A 19,974-nucleotide genomic window follows, 5' to 3' on the forward strand; every position below is an offset into this window, starting at 1 on the left:
AAAAGACTATGTTTTCTTTGCCCAATAAGCAAAGAAATTTTAAAGTAGTACCTTTAATCAATCAACATCTAGTTTTACATAAAGAACACAGAAGACACACTCTAAAAATCGTCTCAACTTTACCGGATTCAGTCTGTACTTCTTATGACTACATTTTAACAAAAAATTAGCTACTTGTATGATCTTAGACATGGCAGGTTCTACATCATTTACATCCAGTTTTAAAGAAATCAAGATGTTGCTAATTTAAGAGAAACAAAGATTCTACATCAGGAAAATCTAGAAGCTTCAAAAGAATAACATAGCTCTGTAATTAATACATGATGAGCTATTTTTTAAGCTCAGTAGCTCAAATTTTAATTGGGGTGGTGCGGGGGTGGGGAAGACATACACAAACACACACATCAATAATGCAAAATAGAACAGTAGGTGTCAAAAAGAAATGGATAGATGAAGAGTTCATTTGGAAAGCTGTGAACAGGAACAAAGAAGAGTCAAGAAAGCTTGAGGGGCCAGGAGAATTCTGAACAGAGTCCTAAGTTCCTAACCACAGACAGAATATGGGCAGGAAGCAACGACAAAAGCAGAAAGACAGTGCAGCTGCCTGTAAATGCTCATGGCCTGCTTTCTCACTGCTGGTGGGGAAACCAGCCCAGCTACACAGTAAGCGAGTGAGTCCAGAAAGCTTCATTAAGACCAGATTTGAGGACCACTGCACATCACCTTTGGAACCACATATCCTCTGCAGTGGAAAAGTCAACACAACTGTTTGCACTGGACAGGTATTCACTCAAAGTCATTTTTTAAAAATCTCTGAAGGAAGCTGTGGGGAACAGAATAACATTCCTCCTCAGGATGACCTGGACCATGAATATGTCACTTTACATGGCAAAGGGGCTTTTCTGGTCTGACTTAGGGAGATTAACCTGAATTCTCCAAATGGGCCCAATTTAATTATTTAGGTCTTCAAAAGCAGAAAAGGAAGAGATCCTTTCCCAGCTATGGTCAGAGGGAGATATGACTACAGACAAATGGCCAAAGAGATGCAGTGTTGATGCTCCGAAGATGGATGTTATTGTTGTTTAGTCACTCAGTCCTGTCTGACTGTTTATGACCCCACGGACTATAGCCTGCCAGGCTCCTCTGTCCATGGGATTTCCCAGCAGGAATACTGGAGTGGGTTGCCATTCCCTTCTCCAGGGGATCTTCCCAACCCAGGGATCAAACCTGAGTCTCCCGCTTTGGCAGGCAGATTCTTTGCCACTGAGCCATCAGGGAAATCCCTAAGATGGACGGGCTTAGTCCCTCAGTCTGTCTAATTCTTTGCAACCCCATGGTCTGTAACCCACCAGGCTCCTCTGTCCATGGGATTCTCCAGGCAAGAATACTGGAGTGGGTTGCCATCCAAGAAATTCAGGAAGCCTCTAGGAGGCTGGGAATGGCAAGAAAGGAGTCTCCTCTGGAACCTCCTGGAATGTTCTAAAGAGGAAGGCTACCGGCCAACACCACAATGTGGATGAGACCCTCATCAGACCTCTGCCCTACAGAACGTCATGTAAGAGCTTCATGTAGTCGCAAGCCACGGCATTTGTGCTATTTGTTGTTGAAGCGACAGGAAACTGACACAGCAATACAGCAGAGGTGACAACCCTTCCTGGAGAAGGACAGAGCAAAAGCCAGAAGAGGACAGCGGGGGTGAGGTGGCAGGAGCTCCACTCCACAGTCTCCTTCCATGAGTCCTGAGCCTTGTCCCTCTACAGGCGACACTGATTCGCAAGATCAGATGATCGGAATGCTTGCAGGGCACTGACTGGCCATAAAAAAGGCATCAACTCGAGTCCACTCTCTCCCTCCCTCTTCCCAATCTATCTGACCCCAACAGAGCTAGGATGAAAATGTCCCTGAAAATAAGACCACAAAGTCACAACGTGAGAACAAAATCGAGATAAAAACGAGAGGCGACTCATTCCTACATTCCATAGAGAATCTCAGACCACAGGAGGCTGAAACTTCTCTGAATTCTATCCCCAAAACCAAGACTGCTGTTACTGTGGCTTTCTGTGAGGCTGGGGAGTCTAGGAGTTGCAAAGCTGGTGATTTTGTAGTCTTATAAGAATCCAAACAGCATAGCACCGTTTCCTTCATGTATACTCTTTTCTCCATTTCACCTTCAGTTCAGTTCAGTTTTTTAGTTGTGTCCGACTCTTTGTGATCCCATGGACTGCAGCACGCCAGGCTTCCCTGTCCATCACCAACTCCCAAAGCTTGTTCAAACTCATGTCCATTGAGTTGGTGATGCCATCCAACCATTTCATCCTGTCGTCTCCTCCTCCTGCCTTCAATCTTTGCCAGCATCAGGGTCTTTTCCAGTGAGTCATTCTTCACATCAGGTGGCCAAAGTATTGGAGTTTCAGCTTCAGCATCAGTCCTTCCAATGAATATTCAGGACTGATTTCCTTTAGGATGGACTGGTCTGATCTCCTTGCTGTCCAAGGGACTCTCAAGAGTCTTCTCCAACACCACGGTTCAAAAGCATCAATTCTTCGGCACTCAGCTTCCTTTACAGTCCAACTCTCACATCCATACATGACTAATGGGAAAACCATAGCTTTGACTAGATGGACCTTTGTTGGCAAAGTAATGTCTCTGCTTCTTAATATGCTGTCTAGGTTTGTCAAAGTTTTCCTTCCAAGGAGCAAGCATCTTTTAATTTCATGGCTGCAGTCACCATCTGCAGTGATTTTGGAGCTTCACTTTAGTTTCACTTTATAGTTCACTAAATTATTCATCCTTTGAAGATTTTTTTAAAAATTTCCTCTGGAATCTAAATGGAAATCCATCAGTAAAGGCCAACTTATCAAATATCATATCAAAGTTGATAGGGTCAACACATCACCTTTGGCCTCATGGCAAGATCCAGAAGACCCATTTTAAGACTGCCTACCCCAACCTTTTAAAAGTTATTTTTAATAAACATTCATTGGAGATACAAGTAGGAAAAAAATTTACAATAAACATTATTTCTATGACTCTGTAAGTTTACTAATTTCTGATCTTTCCCAGTGTTTGAATCCCAGCCAGTTAACTGGATTAAGAGAAGTTGTGTTTCATTAAACACAAGAGCAAAAACCCAAAACTTCCAGTTTCAGCCCACGCACTTAGGGGAGACTAGGTCTACCTGCTCATCCCCCTTCCCTGAGCATTTCTCCTTGTAGTGATGAACCTGTAATAATGCAAGTAGGAACCTGATATAAGTTTCTCTCCAAAATTCTCAGAAAATACTGCTACTTCTGAGTGATGGAGTTCTAGATAGAAACAGGCCAAAATGTTAGATTTTGCAAAATCTTAAATCAGGCCTGAACTTTAGGCCTGATTTGATTTGATATCCTTTGTTTGATTCCCTTCTTTTTTTTTTTCATTTTTTTTCCATTTATTTTTATTAGTTGGAAGCTAATTACTTTAAAATATTGTAGTGGTTTTTGTCATACATTGACATGAATCAGCCATGGATTTACATGTATTCCCCATCCTGATTCCCTTCTAAGAAAATAGTCAGCAGGGTACTAGTCAGAACAAGGAGCCAGACTGCCTAGGTTCAAATCCCAGCTCTCTCTTACTGGGAATATAACTTTGGTGACTTACTTAGGTTCTGTGCCTGTGTCCTCATCTAGAAAATGGGAACAACAATTCATATTTTCTTCATAGCACCGTTGTGAGGAATCAGTGAGTTCATAAATGCAAGTTCCTTGGAACAATGCATGGGGCACTATTTGCTGTTATTAATGTGACAGTATCTCTTTCCCATTCAATCAAACAACAAAAACATCAGACATTGAAATATTTTTACCAGTAAGTACTCTCAACATGAAATGAGGGCACTTTGAAGAGTGGAAGACATTGAGGTGAGAGTTGAAAAAACAGAAAGAAGAACCCTAAAGCAACAGTGTTTCCTCTCTGTGGTCAAGCAGCACAAGTACAGACGGGAAATATTATTTCACAAACAGGATGGCTTCCAGCTACGTGTATTATATTATATTCCTTTTAAAAACTCATTATTTTTACTTGTTGTTTTAGCCCTAAAGGCACAACAACCCTAGCACAGCTGTTCTGGGGCTTTCCATTATTCTGCACTGGAGCAGTCAACGTGTAAGAAGCCTTACAAAGAGGCTTACCACATGCAGAGGAAAGGAAGGTGCCCAGCACACTCAAGGGACACAGACCTCATGAGTTCACTGAGTGTACCTTGTTCACCAAAGGGAGGACAGAATCATTCTTGAGTGTCACTTAAGTATCTCTTACGCCTTAGTTACAAAGCTGTATCACCAACACATGATCTAGAGAAACAGCATACTTAGTCGCTCAATCACGTATGACTCTTTGTGATCCCACAGACTGTGGCCAGCCAGGCTCCTTTGCCCATGGGATTTTTTCAGGCAAGAACACTGGAGTGGGTTGCCATTTCCTTCTCCAGGGGATTTTCCCCACCCAGGGATAGAACCCGCATCTCCAGAGTCTCCTACATTGCAGGTGGATTCTTTACCCACTGAGCCATCGGGGAAGTCCAAGATTTCCATAGAGAAACAGTACTGCACCCTGAAAAAAGAACCACTCAGGGTACAAGGAATCTTAGAGAGCAGTGACATTTGTAAAATGCACAACCTGAAAACTAGTCTCAGGGCCCTGCCCAAATACTGAGCGGGTGCCTCGTGCTCTGTCACTTCATCATAAAGACGGAGGTAAAGTGTGGCTGGCGTAGCTTCCAGCTCTGGCCGCTGATGCTAGGCTGGGGCAGGGTGAGGACCCTCCCCAGGTGGCAGGGTGCTAAGCTATTCATGGAGATCAGGTCTTCCACACAGCCACTCAAAACCCACACACTTCACGTGTTCTGATCAGCACTGGTGGACAGGTGAGGACCTACAGGAAGGCTGGAGCAGGTGCATCCCAGGTAAGTGCAAGTCTTCATCCACTCAAGAGCTGCCTCTCAGCACTCACCAGCTCCTCTCTCTGTGTGTGGCCACGGACCCTTCCTGCCCAGTGCAGCCTCTGCAGCAACCCGCCTGCCTCCAAGACCAGGACTGCCCTAGGCCCTTAGGCCCTCCTCCTTGCCCCTGCCTCACCCACCCCTTCCAGGGAGGTCCCCTTGGCAGAGGGGTCTCCGTGCAGACTCCCATGCTGCAGAAGACAGTGTTGCTAAGCGTGTACTCAGGACCCGCTAATACTGTGACACTTTCTTCCTCCAGTGCTGCATTTAAAACCCACATGTAACATTCCTGCATTGACTACACTGCCTTCTGCCCCTTCCCCCAGCAAGTCCACCAACTCTCCCCTCCCTCCACTCCCTGAAGACTCGAGCCACGTTCAGCGTCCTCTCTACCTGGCCCTCATCCTACGGTCACCAAATGCTGTGGTCCCTGTGTCGTCCATCACTCCTCAATGGCCTCCAACAGCTTTCCTTTAGCATCCTACCCTCCGGGGATCAGGTCTGGGTCTCCACTCCACAAACCCTCTTCCCCAGGAGGTCAAAGCCAAGCGCCCTGCACAGAGGCCTGTCACTCAGCAATCTTCCTCCACTTCAGTGAGTCTCAGCCCTTCTAACCCCTCGACCTTCCTCTCCTGTCTGCATTGCAGTGACCAGCTGGTGTAGACACTGGGCTATATCACCCCATTGGTCCTAATCAATAGCTAACTCTCTCCTTCTATATCATTTAACCTTCAGGAGTGGACCAACACAACAGTCTCTGTTCTTCAATTCAACGTCTAAAATGTGCTTCTTGGTATCTGGTCAACCCTCCTAACCTGGGCTGGTTGGCCTTCCATATGGACTGTGTGTGTGTGTGTGCCTGCTCAGTCATGTCCAACTCTATGTGACCCCATGGACTGTAGCCCTCCAGGCTCCTCTGCCCATGGAATTTTCCAGGCAAGAATACTGGAGTGGGTTGCCATCTCCTACTCCAAGGAATCTTCCCAACTCAGGGATTGAATCCTCATCTCTTGTGTCTCCTGCACTGACAGGTGGACGCTTTACCACTGAGCCACCTGGAAAGTCCCCATGGACCCATGACCCTCAGTAATGACCTGCATCACACAATCATCTCTCCACTCTATAATCCCCATCACTCCTCAGTCTATCTAACTCTCTGGGGGGTGGGGGGCGGGGGGCAAGACTGGGCCTTTCACTATTGTATCCATACAGCTTGGCACAAGACATGGTGCATGGTGGCCACTAAACACTTTTAAATCAAAAAACATCACCAAATATGCGCCTCGGGGGTTATACAAAAGGGCAGACAAGTTGAAAAGCCAATCCTGATGAATAACAACCATGAGCCCAGTAAGATGCCAAGTGATAGCTAAGCAATGTAAGAAAGAACATGGAGGGACACTGGTTTATGCAGGATTTCAAAGTCATCTGGCAAAATGTGTCATAAAAGAATGACAGGCTATAAATTCACAAATAATCTTAAAAAAATGAACAGGGAGAAAGAACAAAACCATTTTAGTACTTTTTCTCTTTGGTATAGGATACAAAGAACAAACATAATTTCAAAACTAGCTGATTTTCAACTGCCTACAATTTAGTTAAATAAGACAATTTCCTATAAAATCTTAATCAATCGTGTGAGAAGGAGAGGTAGAAAGAAAAATAAAGAAGTTAGAACAAATCCCCCCACCCCTTGAATTTGAAGACAAAACAGACGAGGACTGATTGTCCCACTAGATCCAGAAAATAAAGACAGTTGATATTTCAGGCAAGAGGTAACAAATACCTGATACAATAAAAGAAAACCAGGAGAAACCACCTGGGAACCAAAATAAAGGCCCTTCCTTTCCAAATTTAGATTCACAGACAAAACTCGAGCCTCTTAAAGGCAACATCTGCATTTTACACCCTCTACTCCTCTACTCCATAAAAAAAAAAAAAAAAAAAACAGGAAAAAAGACTAAAATCGGCATTGTTTCTCAGCACAGAAATGTTTTACCTGCATGAGCTTGGTGTCATGTCCAGTGTAAACAACTATGCCAAAGCCCCACTGAGTGTTTCTAAGCTGTGTGCCTCTCAATAAGATCTGGTCCGGCCCAAGGGCAACGGGGCTAAAAACAAAAAACAACATTTATATTCAATGAGAGTTCCAAAAAAATGAGCATAAGTTTTCCCCTTAAACAAAAACCCACAATAAATGAAATGTTTTCTTTAGTCACATTTGGACTATTTCACTGGGACACAGCAGCCATAAAGGTTACCACTGGCTTAATCTACCCTGAAAGAGACCCACACAGAAAGGCTGACCTCATCCATTCATCAATACAGAAAATGTTTCTTTTTTTTTTCCTTTAAAACACTAAGAGGAAATAGTGTCTCTTATAACTCTATTAGGAAACTCAATATCCAAAAAGGAACTTGTTAAGATAACCAGAAGTTTATTCATTTGGGAAAGTCAGTTTATAGATTATAAGAAAAAAATAAAAAAAAAAAACACCAAAGCTATACTATCAGATCTGTCAAAGATGACTTCATTAAATAAAAGCCTGAGTGAAAATTTAGAAATTTAAAAAAGATAGTCTACAGAATTGCTCTGCGGACTGCGTGAAACCGAGAAAGCTGTCACGCTTAGAGTTGTCAGAGTTATCTTAGGTCGATTCCTATGGCTGGGTCCTTCCCTTTGGGTCTGTTCAAATATGAAGGCAGGGAGCACTAGTAAGAGGCATGATGATGAAAGATGAGCAGAGGAGAGACACTGCACCCCAATGTAATGACAAAAAATGACTCAAATGATAAAACAAGTGCCAAGAGGACAAGGATGACAGAATATAGACAACAGGGCAGTGAACATTCTAATGGAAGGGTAGTTGTTCCTTTCATTTAACTTGCTAAAAGCATAGACTACTTAGAAGAAAGCAAAAAGATAAATGAAAAGGATGTTTCTCTAATAGCTGTTAGCCTTTATACACTTCAGACACCTCTCTTCTGCTTTTCTGCACAATTTCATGCACTCAAAACCAACTAGTCTTTTACCTGATGGGTAATACACACAGATAGACACACCAGGCCAGTTTTGTGAACCTCATTTCAGACCCTTGTGACATTTTCTTGCCAAAAATCAGGTCTTTCCTTAAATTTCAGGGAAGCCTTAAATTGATTAAAATGGTGTTTCGAGAAAAGCTCAACATGGAGAAATCTTGTTTTAAAACATTATGAAGCCAGAAGACAAACTGATATTTCCCAAAGCTCCTATATATAATTCTTAAGTCACGTTAAAGATTAAAATAAAAACCACTAAGACAAGAGGAAGCGGTACCTTTTCCCATCCAAGTTCAAGTTCCCGGTGAAGTCGTAGAGGTGGCGATTGGGCCCTTCGCACTCTATGGTCCCGGACAACTTCATGAGCACCTCCCTTGTCTGCATGTCCACAGTGTGACTCAAACCCTGAAACGTTCAACCCCAAGAGGAAACTGAACACAACCTTCCAGGCTTAGGAACGACATGCAGCACCCCTACTGTTAATCCAAAGGGAAGCCTGAATCAACTAAAATGGAATAGTTTTGGGACAGGGGGCTCCTCAAACATAGCAACCCCTCAGGATGGATCATAGGTGGCTTTGGCCACAGCAACCGAATAGAAAAGGTTCAAAAAAGTTCAATAAAGCAGGAAGTCAAGACTCTACTACTATGCTGACACATTCATACTAAAGTCATAATTTGTTGTTCAGTCACTAAGTCCTGTCTGACTCTCTGAGACCCCATAGACGGCAGTACATCAGGCTTCCCTGTCCTTCAGTATCTCCCAGAGTTTGCTCAAACTCATGTCCATTGAGTCATTGATACTATCCAACCATCTCATCCTCTGTCGTCCCGTTTCCCTCCAGCCTTCAATCTTGCCCAGCATCAAGGTCTTTTCCACTGAGTCAGCTTTTTGCATCAGGTGGCCAAGTATTGGAGCTTCCGTATGATAATTAGCACACCAAAACACCTTACAGAAAGCATCCTTCATTAGCAGTATCCTGACAAGACCATAAACACAGAATAAAGTGCCCCTTTAATACACTGTGATGTCTAATGCCCTGTAACTCTTCTCTAATGAGAAAAATAAAATGTCTATGCCAAATATCTAACACAGAAATGAAAACTATGTGGACAGAAGCATCAAATTCAGCTTGGTACCGCAGAAAACTGAAGTGTCAATATGAATCATTGTTTATTGAGACTTAAAACTCTTCTATCAAAGACTAATCTCCATTCAATAATTGAAATATATGGTAAGAATAGCTTTATGTTAGGCATGGACATTTTGTACACTGGAAATCTAATATACTACTCTCTAGAATTAGAATCTCCATGAAAACAACAGAGTCCAGTGAGGCACCCGGAGACCATCTGGATCCTCTGTCCACTGCACTTGCTGCCCACGGCCTCTCCCAGGATCCCTTTCCTCCCACCCGACCAGGTGGAAAGTCCAGTAAGATATAAATCAAGACATGGCTCCCTGTGTGGCCTGTGCTCTGAGGAAGCCCACTTGCTTTAGTTTTGTCATCACTCCCAAGGAATCCCTCCCCTGACCGTGCTCTTCCCATGGATCCCATCAGGGTGAAGGCATAACCTTTTGTGACAGAACATTTTGTTCCCACTGGAAACAGCACCGACGGTTAACCTGTGGGAAGCACCTTTACAATCTGGGCTCTGTGATGATGAGGGTGGTAAAGGGCCACGTTACCTGACGTATTTTAAGGTTCGTCTCCCCGTCCAGGTTGGCTGTTTCAACGTAACACATTGCCTGAGGTTCACTAAGGAGAGAGAAAAAACAAAACAGCCAAGTTGAATAAGGTCCACTCCGGCACTTCACGGCTCACAGAGCCTCCACCACAGAAACTCTGCTGACGGACCCTCACAGGGGTGTCAGAATCGACCACCGCGGGAGCAGTGACTGGCTGGGAAGACAGACGGACCCTCCAGTCCAGTGATCCGCCCACAAAGACCCCACACAACAGCACCTGACCCCACGTGGGCAGAAGTAATGGAGGATGAACAGAAGCACAAGATGTCCCAGCTAAGACCGGCCCAGTGGGCTCAGGTGACCTTGAAAGTCGGAGGCCTGTCGGGAGCCGCCGGGACGCACCCAGGCCATGACAAGGTCACGAGACGAGAGAGGAACCTGCAAGTCAGCTCTTCCCCTCGAGGTCGCCCCGGGGACCCAGTTTGTCCCCTTTCTCTTTCTGTCTTACTGTTGTGCTTTCTTCTAAATCTTGGAAATGTAATATGTAGTAATCAGGCCTCCCCGGGACAGCCCAAGCCTATCAGGAATTCTCCCCCAAAGCCTAGACCCACCATGCCTCCAGGTCACTGAGAGCCTTATGAGCAACCAGGAATGAACGGTTTATTTAGATATCTCACAGATCCTCCTCATTGGATAAATAGATATGAAAGGATGGTATGTAGCCATGGATTTGGTCAGTGTAGTTTTCCACGGTATAGAAATGCTCATGATTGCTTCAGCCCAGGACATGACCATAAGCACCGTACCAAGCCAAAAAGGAAAAGGCCACAGGCATAGTTTGGCTGCTTACTTAGAAGATTATAATGTTCTAGATTAGAAAAGAGTAGAGGCATTTAGATTCAGAAGTAGATGTATGATAGGTTAATGTTCTTTGGTCAAGAGGGTTTTCATTGTTGCTATTTCAGTGCTGCTGTTTGTCCACTGTTTCCATTCCCTTAATAAACATAGAATATTAAGGGTATTTTTGTAGAATTAGAAATATGTAGCATAGGATTTCAATAGTATAGAAGATTTATATTAACCAGCCTCACTGCCATTACCTCACTATTAATAGAGGTGTTTTTGCTGCTTTAGAGGTGTTTTGCTGCTTCATAGTTAAATATTGTAGATTGAGGTTTTGTGGTCTCAAGTAAAGAAAAATGTCAGGGTTATTCTCAGAAATGTCAAACATGTTTTTTGTAACCCTTCCCATGTATTGTTTTATTGTCCAAAGAATTCATACTATATCTGGAATCTATGGAACATTGTTTTTGTCAGAATGAAAATGTTAGGCCATTGAGGCAAGAAGACTATGTACGGGACATTCAAGGTAAAAACCTGTAATCGGGATTGTTCCAGATGAAGTCACTGGGAAAGATATGAGGGAAAATGTTGATGGGAGTATGAAACCAACATCTGATGTAACATGGGGTGATGGTAAGGGGGAGGCAAGAAAAATAATTCTATATAATCTGAGCTGTTAAAAAATAAAGTAGACGAGTTCTTGCGTTGCAACCAGAGTTCGTGTACTTCTTCTTGTCGACACCACTCATCCCTTAGGTATTCCTGGACCTGCTGGGGCTGGACTCCAGCAGAGGCTGACTTGCCCTTGACCACAAGAGCTGCCTGGATCAGGCCCACACACATGGCATCTGAAGATCATGGCCAGAGGAGCTGAGAAACCAAGGCAGGGGATTGCAGACCTTTTCTTTCTACAGTTTTTATTACGTCTACAGGCAACTTTTAAATCAAAACACCTAATTTCAAGGACAGAAAATTCAAAGAAGAAACGTAAGCATGGCAGAGACTATGCCCCGACTTCGGATATTCAGGTCGAGGCAGCAGAGTTCGGGTTAAGAGAACAGATGCTGTGACCACCGGCCACGTACAGTCTCCTGTGCTGCCCTTCCTGGTGGGGTGGTCTCTGTAAGCTGTCCCTTGTCCCCTCTGCAACCCTTGTTTTCTCATGGACCAAGTAGGGATGTCTAGGGTCGGTGGGAAGATTAGATGCGATAACGGGCTCAGCAGGTGGCTTGGCACAAATGCCAACGAGCATATGGGAAACGCGACGTCTGCTCAGACACGCTGCCTTCAAACCAGGCTTTCTGAGGGTCACATCCAGCCCTCATAACCCAAACTATCAAGCGATCAACGTTTTACTATTTCTGAGAGTTCCTTGGTTACTGATCATTAGGGACAAACATGAGCCCTGCCCCCGTGTATACAGTGCTCTTCCCTCTCTACAGGCCTGGGGTGCTTTTACTAAGCTTTTTATCTCAAGGGGAAAATCCATGCTAAGGCTTAAAATCTGACAAAATGAGTGATTCGGCCCCATAAAAGAAAGTCTGTCTGCGCTCAAATCACACACACCCAGTGTGACAGCTGATTCCCAGCAGCACATCAGTACGGCATCTAGTTTAACCTTGAGCTCAAGTTCAAGTGTATTCTTATCCTGATTTGGGCTTTTCTTCTCTGACAGATATTTTTATGTATCATCCAGGGGAAAGTCAAGGACTGAGATGTCTATCATTTATGCTCCTTGGTGATGACACCTCTGTGACACAAATTACCTAGAAAACAAGGCAATGATGCTTGGACAGAAAAGGGGCAAAATATGGACCATCTGCAAGTCACATGGATGATGAAAAATGCCTGTGGTCGCTGAACCTCTGGCGAAGGGAGGCCTGGATTCTGGGGAAGGCTGCTGGGCTGGACCCTCCATCAGAGCTGGGCCTCAAGTTTCAGAGACTCTGTGACCTGGACGCTACTCAACACATCACTCCGCTGCTCTGAAACGTTTCCCTACCAATAAGTAACAGCCCAGAACAGACATGAGATGAAAACGAGTCAAAAAACAGAAAAGTTCAGGAAAAAGGGCAAGGTGAAGGCAGGACAACGCAAAGGAGTAAAAGAGGAGAAGCCTGGGGGGGTGGTGACCCGGGGGTGGGCGGAAGGCGACCGGAGTCCTCTCCAGGCTCCTGGCGACACCCTACTGTTCTCAACACCGACTCCAAAGCCGTCCCTCGAGCCCACCTGACCTGGAGGAGAGCAGGACCACGTCTGCTGGAAGGTACTGCCCGTTGACGACCTTGACGATGTCTCCCACGGCCACCTAGAACCCGGGGACAAGGACACAGACGCATGAGAGACAAGAAAGCGCAAAGTGGCTAAACATTTGGAGGAAAAATTACTGTGTAACTGTGCCATGATGTTTAAGGCAGAGAAGCTCAAATTCTTTTCCTCGACAAGAATAAAAACATTTCAATACAGACGAATGGTAATACTGCCTTTTTACAATGATGCTGAATGCAGGAGCAGGAGAAGAGAGATGAGTCAAAACGATCAAGGTCTCACCTTCTCACAGCTATTCATCCACTTACAAACACACGCATGTCCATCCCCACGGCTGTGGACAGCCGGGCGAGTGGCTAAGGGCACAGATCCAGAGCCTGCCTGGATCAATCCCCCTTCCCCAGGGATACCCCTTCCCTGTGAGTGTAAACATTTGACATTTATATCCAATTTAAAGGCAAAAGAAAGGCAAATAATTATAGGAGATCCCATAATGAAGTCAAAGATGACACACACCTATTTTGACAACCAGCACAAGCAAAAGTACTTACGAAAACTGAAAATGTTTTCTTAATGTAAAAACATTTTATGTGAATAGTTTAATTACACAGAAGAAAATCAGAAGCAATTAGTTACGGAAAAAACTAGGAAGGAAAATTACTCATGTTTTCAAAAGAAAAAAGGCCATGAATTTTTTTTTTTTTATTTTTAGTTCAAAGTGGGAGGACAGAGAAATTATGGCTTTCCCTTGTCTTTGCTAATGGGGTAGTAATGCTTCTTAGATTAAAAAAAAAAAGTACTAAGAAGTCTTTTATATACGAGAAACTACTTATTTGGAATTTCATTTGAAAATAGTTTTCTATCTGGTGTTCTTATGTGTGGTCGTCCCTTACGTGTGTAAGATATCTAGAGGAAGGTTTCTCAAGGGGGTAAAGGGCCCCCCATCGGTCCCTGAATCCCCTCTTGCCTCACAGGGCTGCTCACAGTTCTGAATAAGCGCAGAGGAAGGTCCCGCCAAAGAGCCAGGGTCACAGACTCGCCCCCGAAGCTGCCGCTGCAGCTGAAGAACCAGAACGGCCAAGTCCAGCTTACAAGTCTCAGGCTTGAGTCATGTTGCTTGGGGACCCGCGAGGCAGCCAGCTCCCCACGCCTGACCCATCCCCCCCACACATCACCGAACCTCTCATCACCTGTCCTCTCACACCTTCTCAGCCTCGCTCTGAGCAGCTCTGCGGATGCACCGGCTCTCCACCACCTCTAATTTTGCCCAGTTAGCTCTTCACTGCAGTATCTGTGAAGCAAGCCTTTCCTGACCTGAACCGGTGGGTCCAGACCACATGTCCCTCCCTGACGGCCCTGGGCATCTGAAGCAGGCCTCACCCCAGGGCTCAGTGTCCACACAGCATCCTGTTTACCTGCCCATCACTTCCACTACACCTGTGATTCTGGAGTGGGATCCCTGGACCAACAGCATCAACCTCACCGAGGAACTCTTAAAAATGCAAATTCTGAGGCCCCAGCCTGGAGTTGCTGGATAAAAGGGTCTGAGAGAGGGGTCCAGGACATCACTGGACCAGCCCGCCAGGCAACTGGGGTGCCAGCTGAAGCCTGACCACTTAAAACCCTTCTAAGGGCAGGTGCCAGGCTTAATTCTTATCTGCATTTCAGCACCTAAGACTGCCTCTGGTCCATGCTCTTCATGCTTCATGCTAAGTCGCTCAGTCATATCTGACTCTGTGCAACCCCATGGACTGCAGCCCGCCAGGCCCCTCTGTCCATGGAATTCTCCAGGTAAGAATACTGGAGTGGGTTGCCATGCCCTCCTCCAGGGGATCTTCCCTACCCAGGGATCAAACCCATGTCTGTTACATCTAACCTGCATTGGCAGGCAGGTTCTTTACCACTAGCACCACCTGGGAAGTCTGGTCCATGCTAAGAGATCCAATTAATAAGCACAATGCATTTTTAACTGAAATAAAAATGCATGTGGCAAAGCATATAACAGGTATTTGTTTTGTTTTTTTCTCCTCTTCCAGCAAACGTGTGTGGGAAACAGTAAGGAGATTTAGGAATCTGAATCCGTCCGCTCCTAGATCCAAAGTTCTGAGCTCATCGCTCCAATTTCAAGCAGTGTCAGGAGATCCCAAATTCAAATAATTCTCCACTCTGGCCAGGATGACTGCCTTTCCGGAGAGCAGGTGGGGAGTGGCAGCAGGGACTTTGGGGACAGAAAAGCCATTCCTCAGTGCCTGGGAGGTTTTCGAGTTTCTCTAGTACTGGGAGCATTGCCACCCTCTGTGGAGGCAAGAATTTCCAACCACTTGACGGAGGGCCATCCCACTTCCTAATGAGATCCAAGTGAGATCAGTTAGTATTTACAGGACAGGACCTCTGGGTGTCTACCAGGTTAAGGTGCTCTACCAGGGGGCTTAATGGATCGCCAGCAACAAAGTTAAAAGAAAAGAACTACAATGAAGGCTGCATTACCACATCTCGGGCATCCTGGAGACTCACAAGGTTATAGAGACACTTTGAAACGTTGCTTATTAAATGCTTAGCGAGAGAAACTATTACAAGTCACCCTTCTAAAAGACAGTCTTCTTCTGAAATGAAGATAGTCAGCTTTGCATCTTGGAATCATGAGTCACACTCCAAGAACATCTTGTGACCGTTAAGCTCCAGTCACAACAGACACTCCCTGAAAAAGCCAACTTTAGTAGACATGAAATACCCAGATGGCACAGCAGATCCTTTCTCAGTCTTCTATTTCTCACTAGCAACAACCAAATCACCAGGCCGTTCTCAAGCCCTGCCAACCCCAACCTCCAGGCGTGTGGATGCAAAGCCTTCTTGCTCTTGTAAAGCTAAAAGCATCAACAACTCTCAGCCTCAGGACCAACACAAGACGATTCCAAACCCCGACTCCATCACTTCAAATTTAGTGCTAATCAGTCCCAAACCCTTTCCACCAAAAATGTCAGAAGTGAGAATCTCAAAAGTTAAAAAAAAAAAAAAATCTTAAAAAAATTGAACTGACACTAAGATAGCAACAGAAGACCAGAGGAAAATGTTTCTTGAACTGGGTTTAGAAACTAGAAAATGCTGTGAATTTTCAGAAACATCCATCAAGAGCAATGAATTTCCCAGCTCTGAGCCGACATGGGGGAACACCTAGAAGATCCAGGAACAAAGGATACACACACCCGTTCTAGGGAAGTCTCAGGGGAAAACCACCCTGCCGCACTTACCTGAAATGGACATGGCTTGTGTCCTAACACAAACCGTACTCCAAAATCTACAGTAACAATTAATTACAAGTCTCCAAGACAGTACTTTCTGGCATATCTGCCATCACAATATTGTAAGGTAATTATCCTCCAATTAAAATACATAAATTTAAAAAAATAAAATCAGTCTTTACCTCTTTCCACACAATGGTTTGCCACATACCATTCCTTAACACTAAAAAAGAAAAACAAAACAATGTATTGGTTAATACTGGTGATAATCAGAATAAAATCAGCTTTCCAAACTCCAAAAGGCTTCTTTTAAAATTCCACTTATTAATTCCAATATACCATATCCTTAGACATAAAGGTGTAACACCACCACTCCCCAAAACAGAGCCCCATCAGGGTACTTACATACCATATATTCAGCAATGAACACACATAAATACATGTATATGCAAGGAAGTTACATCTATGCATATTTAGCCCATATGAAGTAAAGTACATCACTGTGCTGCTATAAGATTTTACCAAAGCACATATGCACCCCCTAATAACACAGAGCTACTGTTCTAGAAATGCTAGAATAAGTAGACAGAGGTAGGGAGCAACTACAAAGCCAGAGTATGAATGCTTTGACTTTTTACAGACACAAAGTATGTCTCGCTCCTGAAAACTACCATCTTTTCTTAAATTTTACACAAATCCTATTTAAATCTTAACTACCAGGACTCAACTTCTGTTGGACTCATCTGTCATTTTGCTATTTTTAATGTATTTTATAGATTACTTCCCTCAATTTATCTCAACACCGTTAATTACCAATTTAAAATTCCTTAAGTGCAAGTCTTGTTCTTAAGTTTTCTAGCAGAAAAAGTGAGTCAGCCTGGAATCTTACCTATGGTTTTCTTTTTGTTAACTGCATTGTCTGCCTTATGTCGCTTCTGTTACAGAAAGGAAGAAAGATGTTAGTTTCAAAAGTTTCAAATGAATAACTGAAACAGCGAACAATAAGACTGGGCAAAAACAGGACAAAGAAGGCAACTGGCAGGAACACTAATGTCCTAAAATTCAGTTCGATGGACAAGGTCACTCACTAAATTCAGAGGCTAACACAGTAACAATAAATGAGGTTTAAATGCCTACATTTTGGCTATAGCAAGGAACAAGCACTTTGAAGTATAAAACTTTTACTCCTAGATTATTTTAGATTGAACAAAAAGAATTATTCTACATGATTACCAACAAACAACAGAGTTCATTTTATTAATAAAGAACTTTATGGATAAAGTACCTTGGCTTTGATTTATATTGCATTGATTCATTTATCTATTTCCAGAAAAAATGTGTGTGCACGTATGAGAGAGAGGGGGAGACAGACAGAGAGGAAGGGAGAAGAGAGAACCTGAAAAGAAGACAGAAAACAGAGGAGAGTATGAGCCAGTGAACTTGGAGACACTGACACAAGGATGAGAGGGAGAAGAGTCTTGTAAAAATAACCTCAGTGCTGCTACCCTAGACAACCTGACATCAGTCAACACAGACTGAACTACTTCTGTCCCACTGTATGGGTATTTCAGACAGTGTGTGTGCACATTTTCTTCCCCAAAATACCATCACAAGCCTTGAGAGGCTGGTTAGCCTACAGACCAATTTTTCTTCCTGAAAGACTCCAAAGCAACAAGTAAGTTGTAAGTTACAGTCAATACGTGTTGTTATTAGCCGAAAGCAAAAACTTACAAAATCTTCTACAATCTCTTTGATGCCTGCGATGGTTAAAATAATGATCAATGGCACCAGGGTGGTGTATCTTCCTGTTGGAGATACATCTGGAATTTGCTGTAAGATAAAAAGACCACAAGTAGGGACTGGGCACATTACAATCTTCTCCACGAAAAAGAAAATACAGCGCACATTCCTCACTCTTCTGTAGTTTTGTTCCTTTTCTGTTGCAAAGTGATTACCTTATTTTAAAATCTAGCTAAGTGTGTTACATGTCTTTAAAATTTTACCCGACATCTCTGTGTTTGGAACAAAAATAGGGTTAAAGTGGGACCCCACAATCATATTTCAATGCCTCTTTTCACAACTGCAATTCCCTTAAGCAAACACCTAAAGAACTCTACCTTTATGCAAATATCGCATTCATGCAAACAGTGACTGGATGAAGGAAGCAAATTTCATCAAGTATGATAACACTTTCTCAGTTAAGTGACCTTTCAGCAAGAGCTTATTTTGCATGCAATTAAAGCTATGAATTTTAAATAAACGTCACCTGTAATAAGGCAATGAAGAGGAAGAAGGCATTGGCAGCTCTCCTGATCTGCTCGTACAAGAATCGAGGTAGAAACGTCACCACGCTGTACTTGGCCGTACTGTGAGGGCAAGGGACAACACTGCTATCAGGTATAGACAGAAATTCTACACAATGAAAACAAAGATCCCAAAATTACACGAGTAACTGTAAGAACAAAATATTTCAAAACTCAGGATAAGAAGATTGCTGTGCTGGCCTACTCCTACGAAGCTTCATTGTGTAAAAAGACACCTTTCCTAAGAAAATCTTCTGATGTGATCTCGGCTTTCAGACTTTGATGGATATGTGTTTGATTATTGCCACACAGTGTAAGCAGGGACATGAACCCACCTTCTGGGAGCCTCGGGCTGTGAACAGAGTGAGTGTGCAAATGATGTTTTTAAAGATAAAGGCATGTGTCAAAGGTCACAAAACAGAAAGAGGCACATGTTCCCAACGCAGTAAGATATGAACACAGAGAGGTGAAGCATCAACTGAGAAACTCACAATCAAGGGAGAATTATCACCCTGGGATTGGCGATGCACTAGAATTCTCATTACACAGTCGCTGATTCAATGTAGAAAGTCAACTCTGCTGAACATGGTAACAGGTGCATGGTTGGCTGTTTAATGTACCTCTCTGAGCACTCACCACAGACACTTTACGCCACTTCCACACACCCTTCAGTCAGCCACGGTCATTCACATTCCAGCTTCCACGGCCAATGTCCTGCGCTTCCATGTGGTGTCTCCAGGACTAAATGGTCCTACCCATCTTACCCTTCCATGAAGTCTGGTCCAATTCGAAGGCTCTTCCCCCAAGTCATAGTGTGGTGTTTACACCTCTGTTACACAGTCTCTGCTTTGCTTTGTATTATATTTATCTACTCCCAGAATAGACTCTGGGAATAATAAGATTATTTTCTTTACTAAAAAAAAAAAAAAAAAAAAGAACTAACAGACCCAAAATGGAGTCACTAGTGCTCAGCCCACATCTCCAAACCAAGACTCAATGCCAGATCTAACGGATGAGTTTCAGCCTCTCTCAGGAATGTATTCTCAACCAGTCTGGAGTCACCTGCCGAGCACTCGGGAGTAATCTGCCTGACAGACCCCCATGCTGTCCCCCCAAAGGAAGGTGACTTTGTCCCCAACAACCTATTCTTTGCTAGCAGCCTCTTTGCCTGCTCCTATCTGCTTATAAAAGTCTTCCACTTTGCACAGCTCTTCAGAGCTCCTTTCTATCTGCTCAATGGAATGCTGCCCAACTCATGAATCATTGAATAAAGCCAGTAAGATCTTTAAAATTCACTCAGTTGAATTTTTTTTAAACAACTTTGACTTCGTATATTCCTGGCACATAGCAGATAATCAATGAACCATGAAATAATGAAAAGGCCTGAACTAGAGATCTGAGGGATAAAATTAACCATGCCTCCTTTAGCTGCTCAAAGGCTCATCCATAAAAGTACCTGCCTGAGTCCTAGCTCACCTTCTGAAGCCAACTCTTATCTGAGATACAGTCTCGAGAGATTTTCTAGGTTTAAAATACACTGATGCTGAAGCCGCAACTCCAATACTTTGGCCACCTGATGCGAAGAACTGACTCATTAGAAAAGACTGTGATG

At 43.7% G+C, this 19,974-nt stretch overlaps 1 protein-coding gene across 1 annotated transcript in view; it reads right to left on the reverse strand.

Moving 5' to 3' along the window:
* LOC122686919 (phospholipid-transporting ATPase IB) overlaps window positions 1-19,974 on the reverse strand; it is a 442,214-nt gene that overhangs the window by 331,424 nt on the left and 90,816 nt on the right. Inside the window, exons 3-10 of the mRNA XM_043892282.1 lie at window positions 18,326-18,425; window positions 17,791-17,889; window positions 16,949-16,994; window positions 16,242-16,282; window positions 12,787-12,860; window positions 9,710-9,779; window positions 8,298-8,425; window positions 6,981-7,092 (exon numbers count right to left, since the gene is read on the reverse strand). Of these exons, the coding sequence (XP_043748217.1) occupies window positions 6,981-7,092; window positions 8,298-8,425; window positions 9,710-9,779; window positions 12,787-12,860; window positions 16,242-16,282; window positions 16,949-16,994; window positions 17,791-17,889; window positions 18,326-18,425 (670 nt within the window). The remainder of the gene's footprint in view (window positions 1-6,980; window positions 7,093-8,297; window positions 8,426-9,709; window positions 9,780-12,786; window positions 12,861-16,241; window positions 16,283-16,948; window positions 16,995-17,790; window positions 17,890-18,325; window positions 18,426-19,974) is intronic.

The sequence above is a fragment of the Cervus elaphus genome, chromosome 30, assembly GCF_910594005.1.
Source record: "Cervus elaphus chromosome 30, mCerEla1.1, whole genome shotgun sequence".
Lineage (NCBI taxonomy): Eukaryota > Metazoa > Chordata > Mammalia > Artiodactyla > Cervidae > Cervus > Cervus elaphus.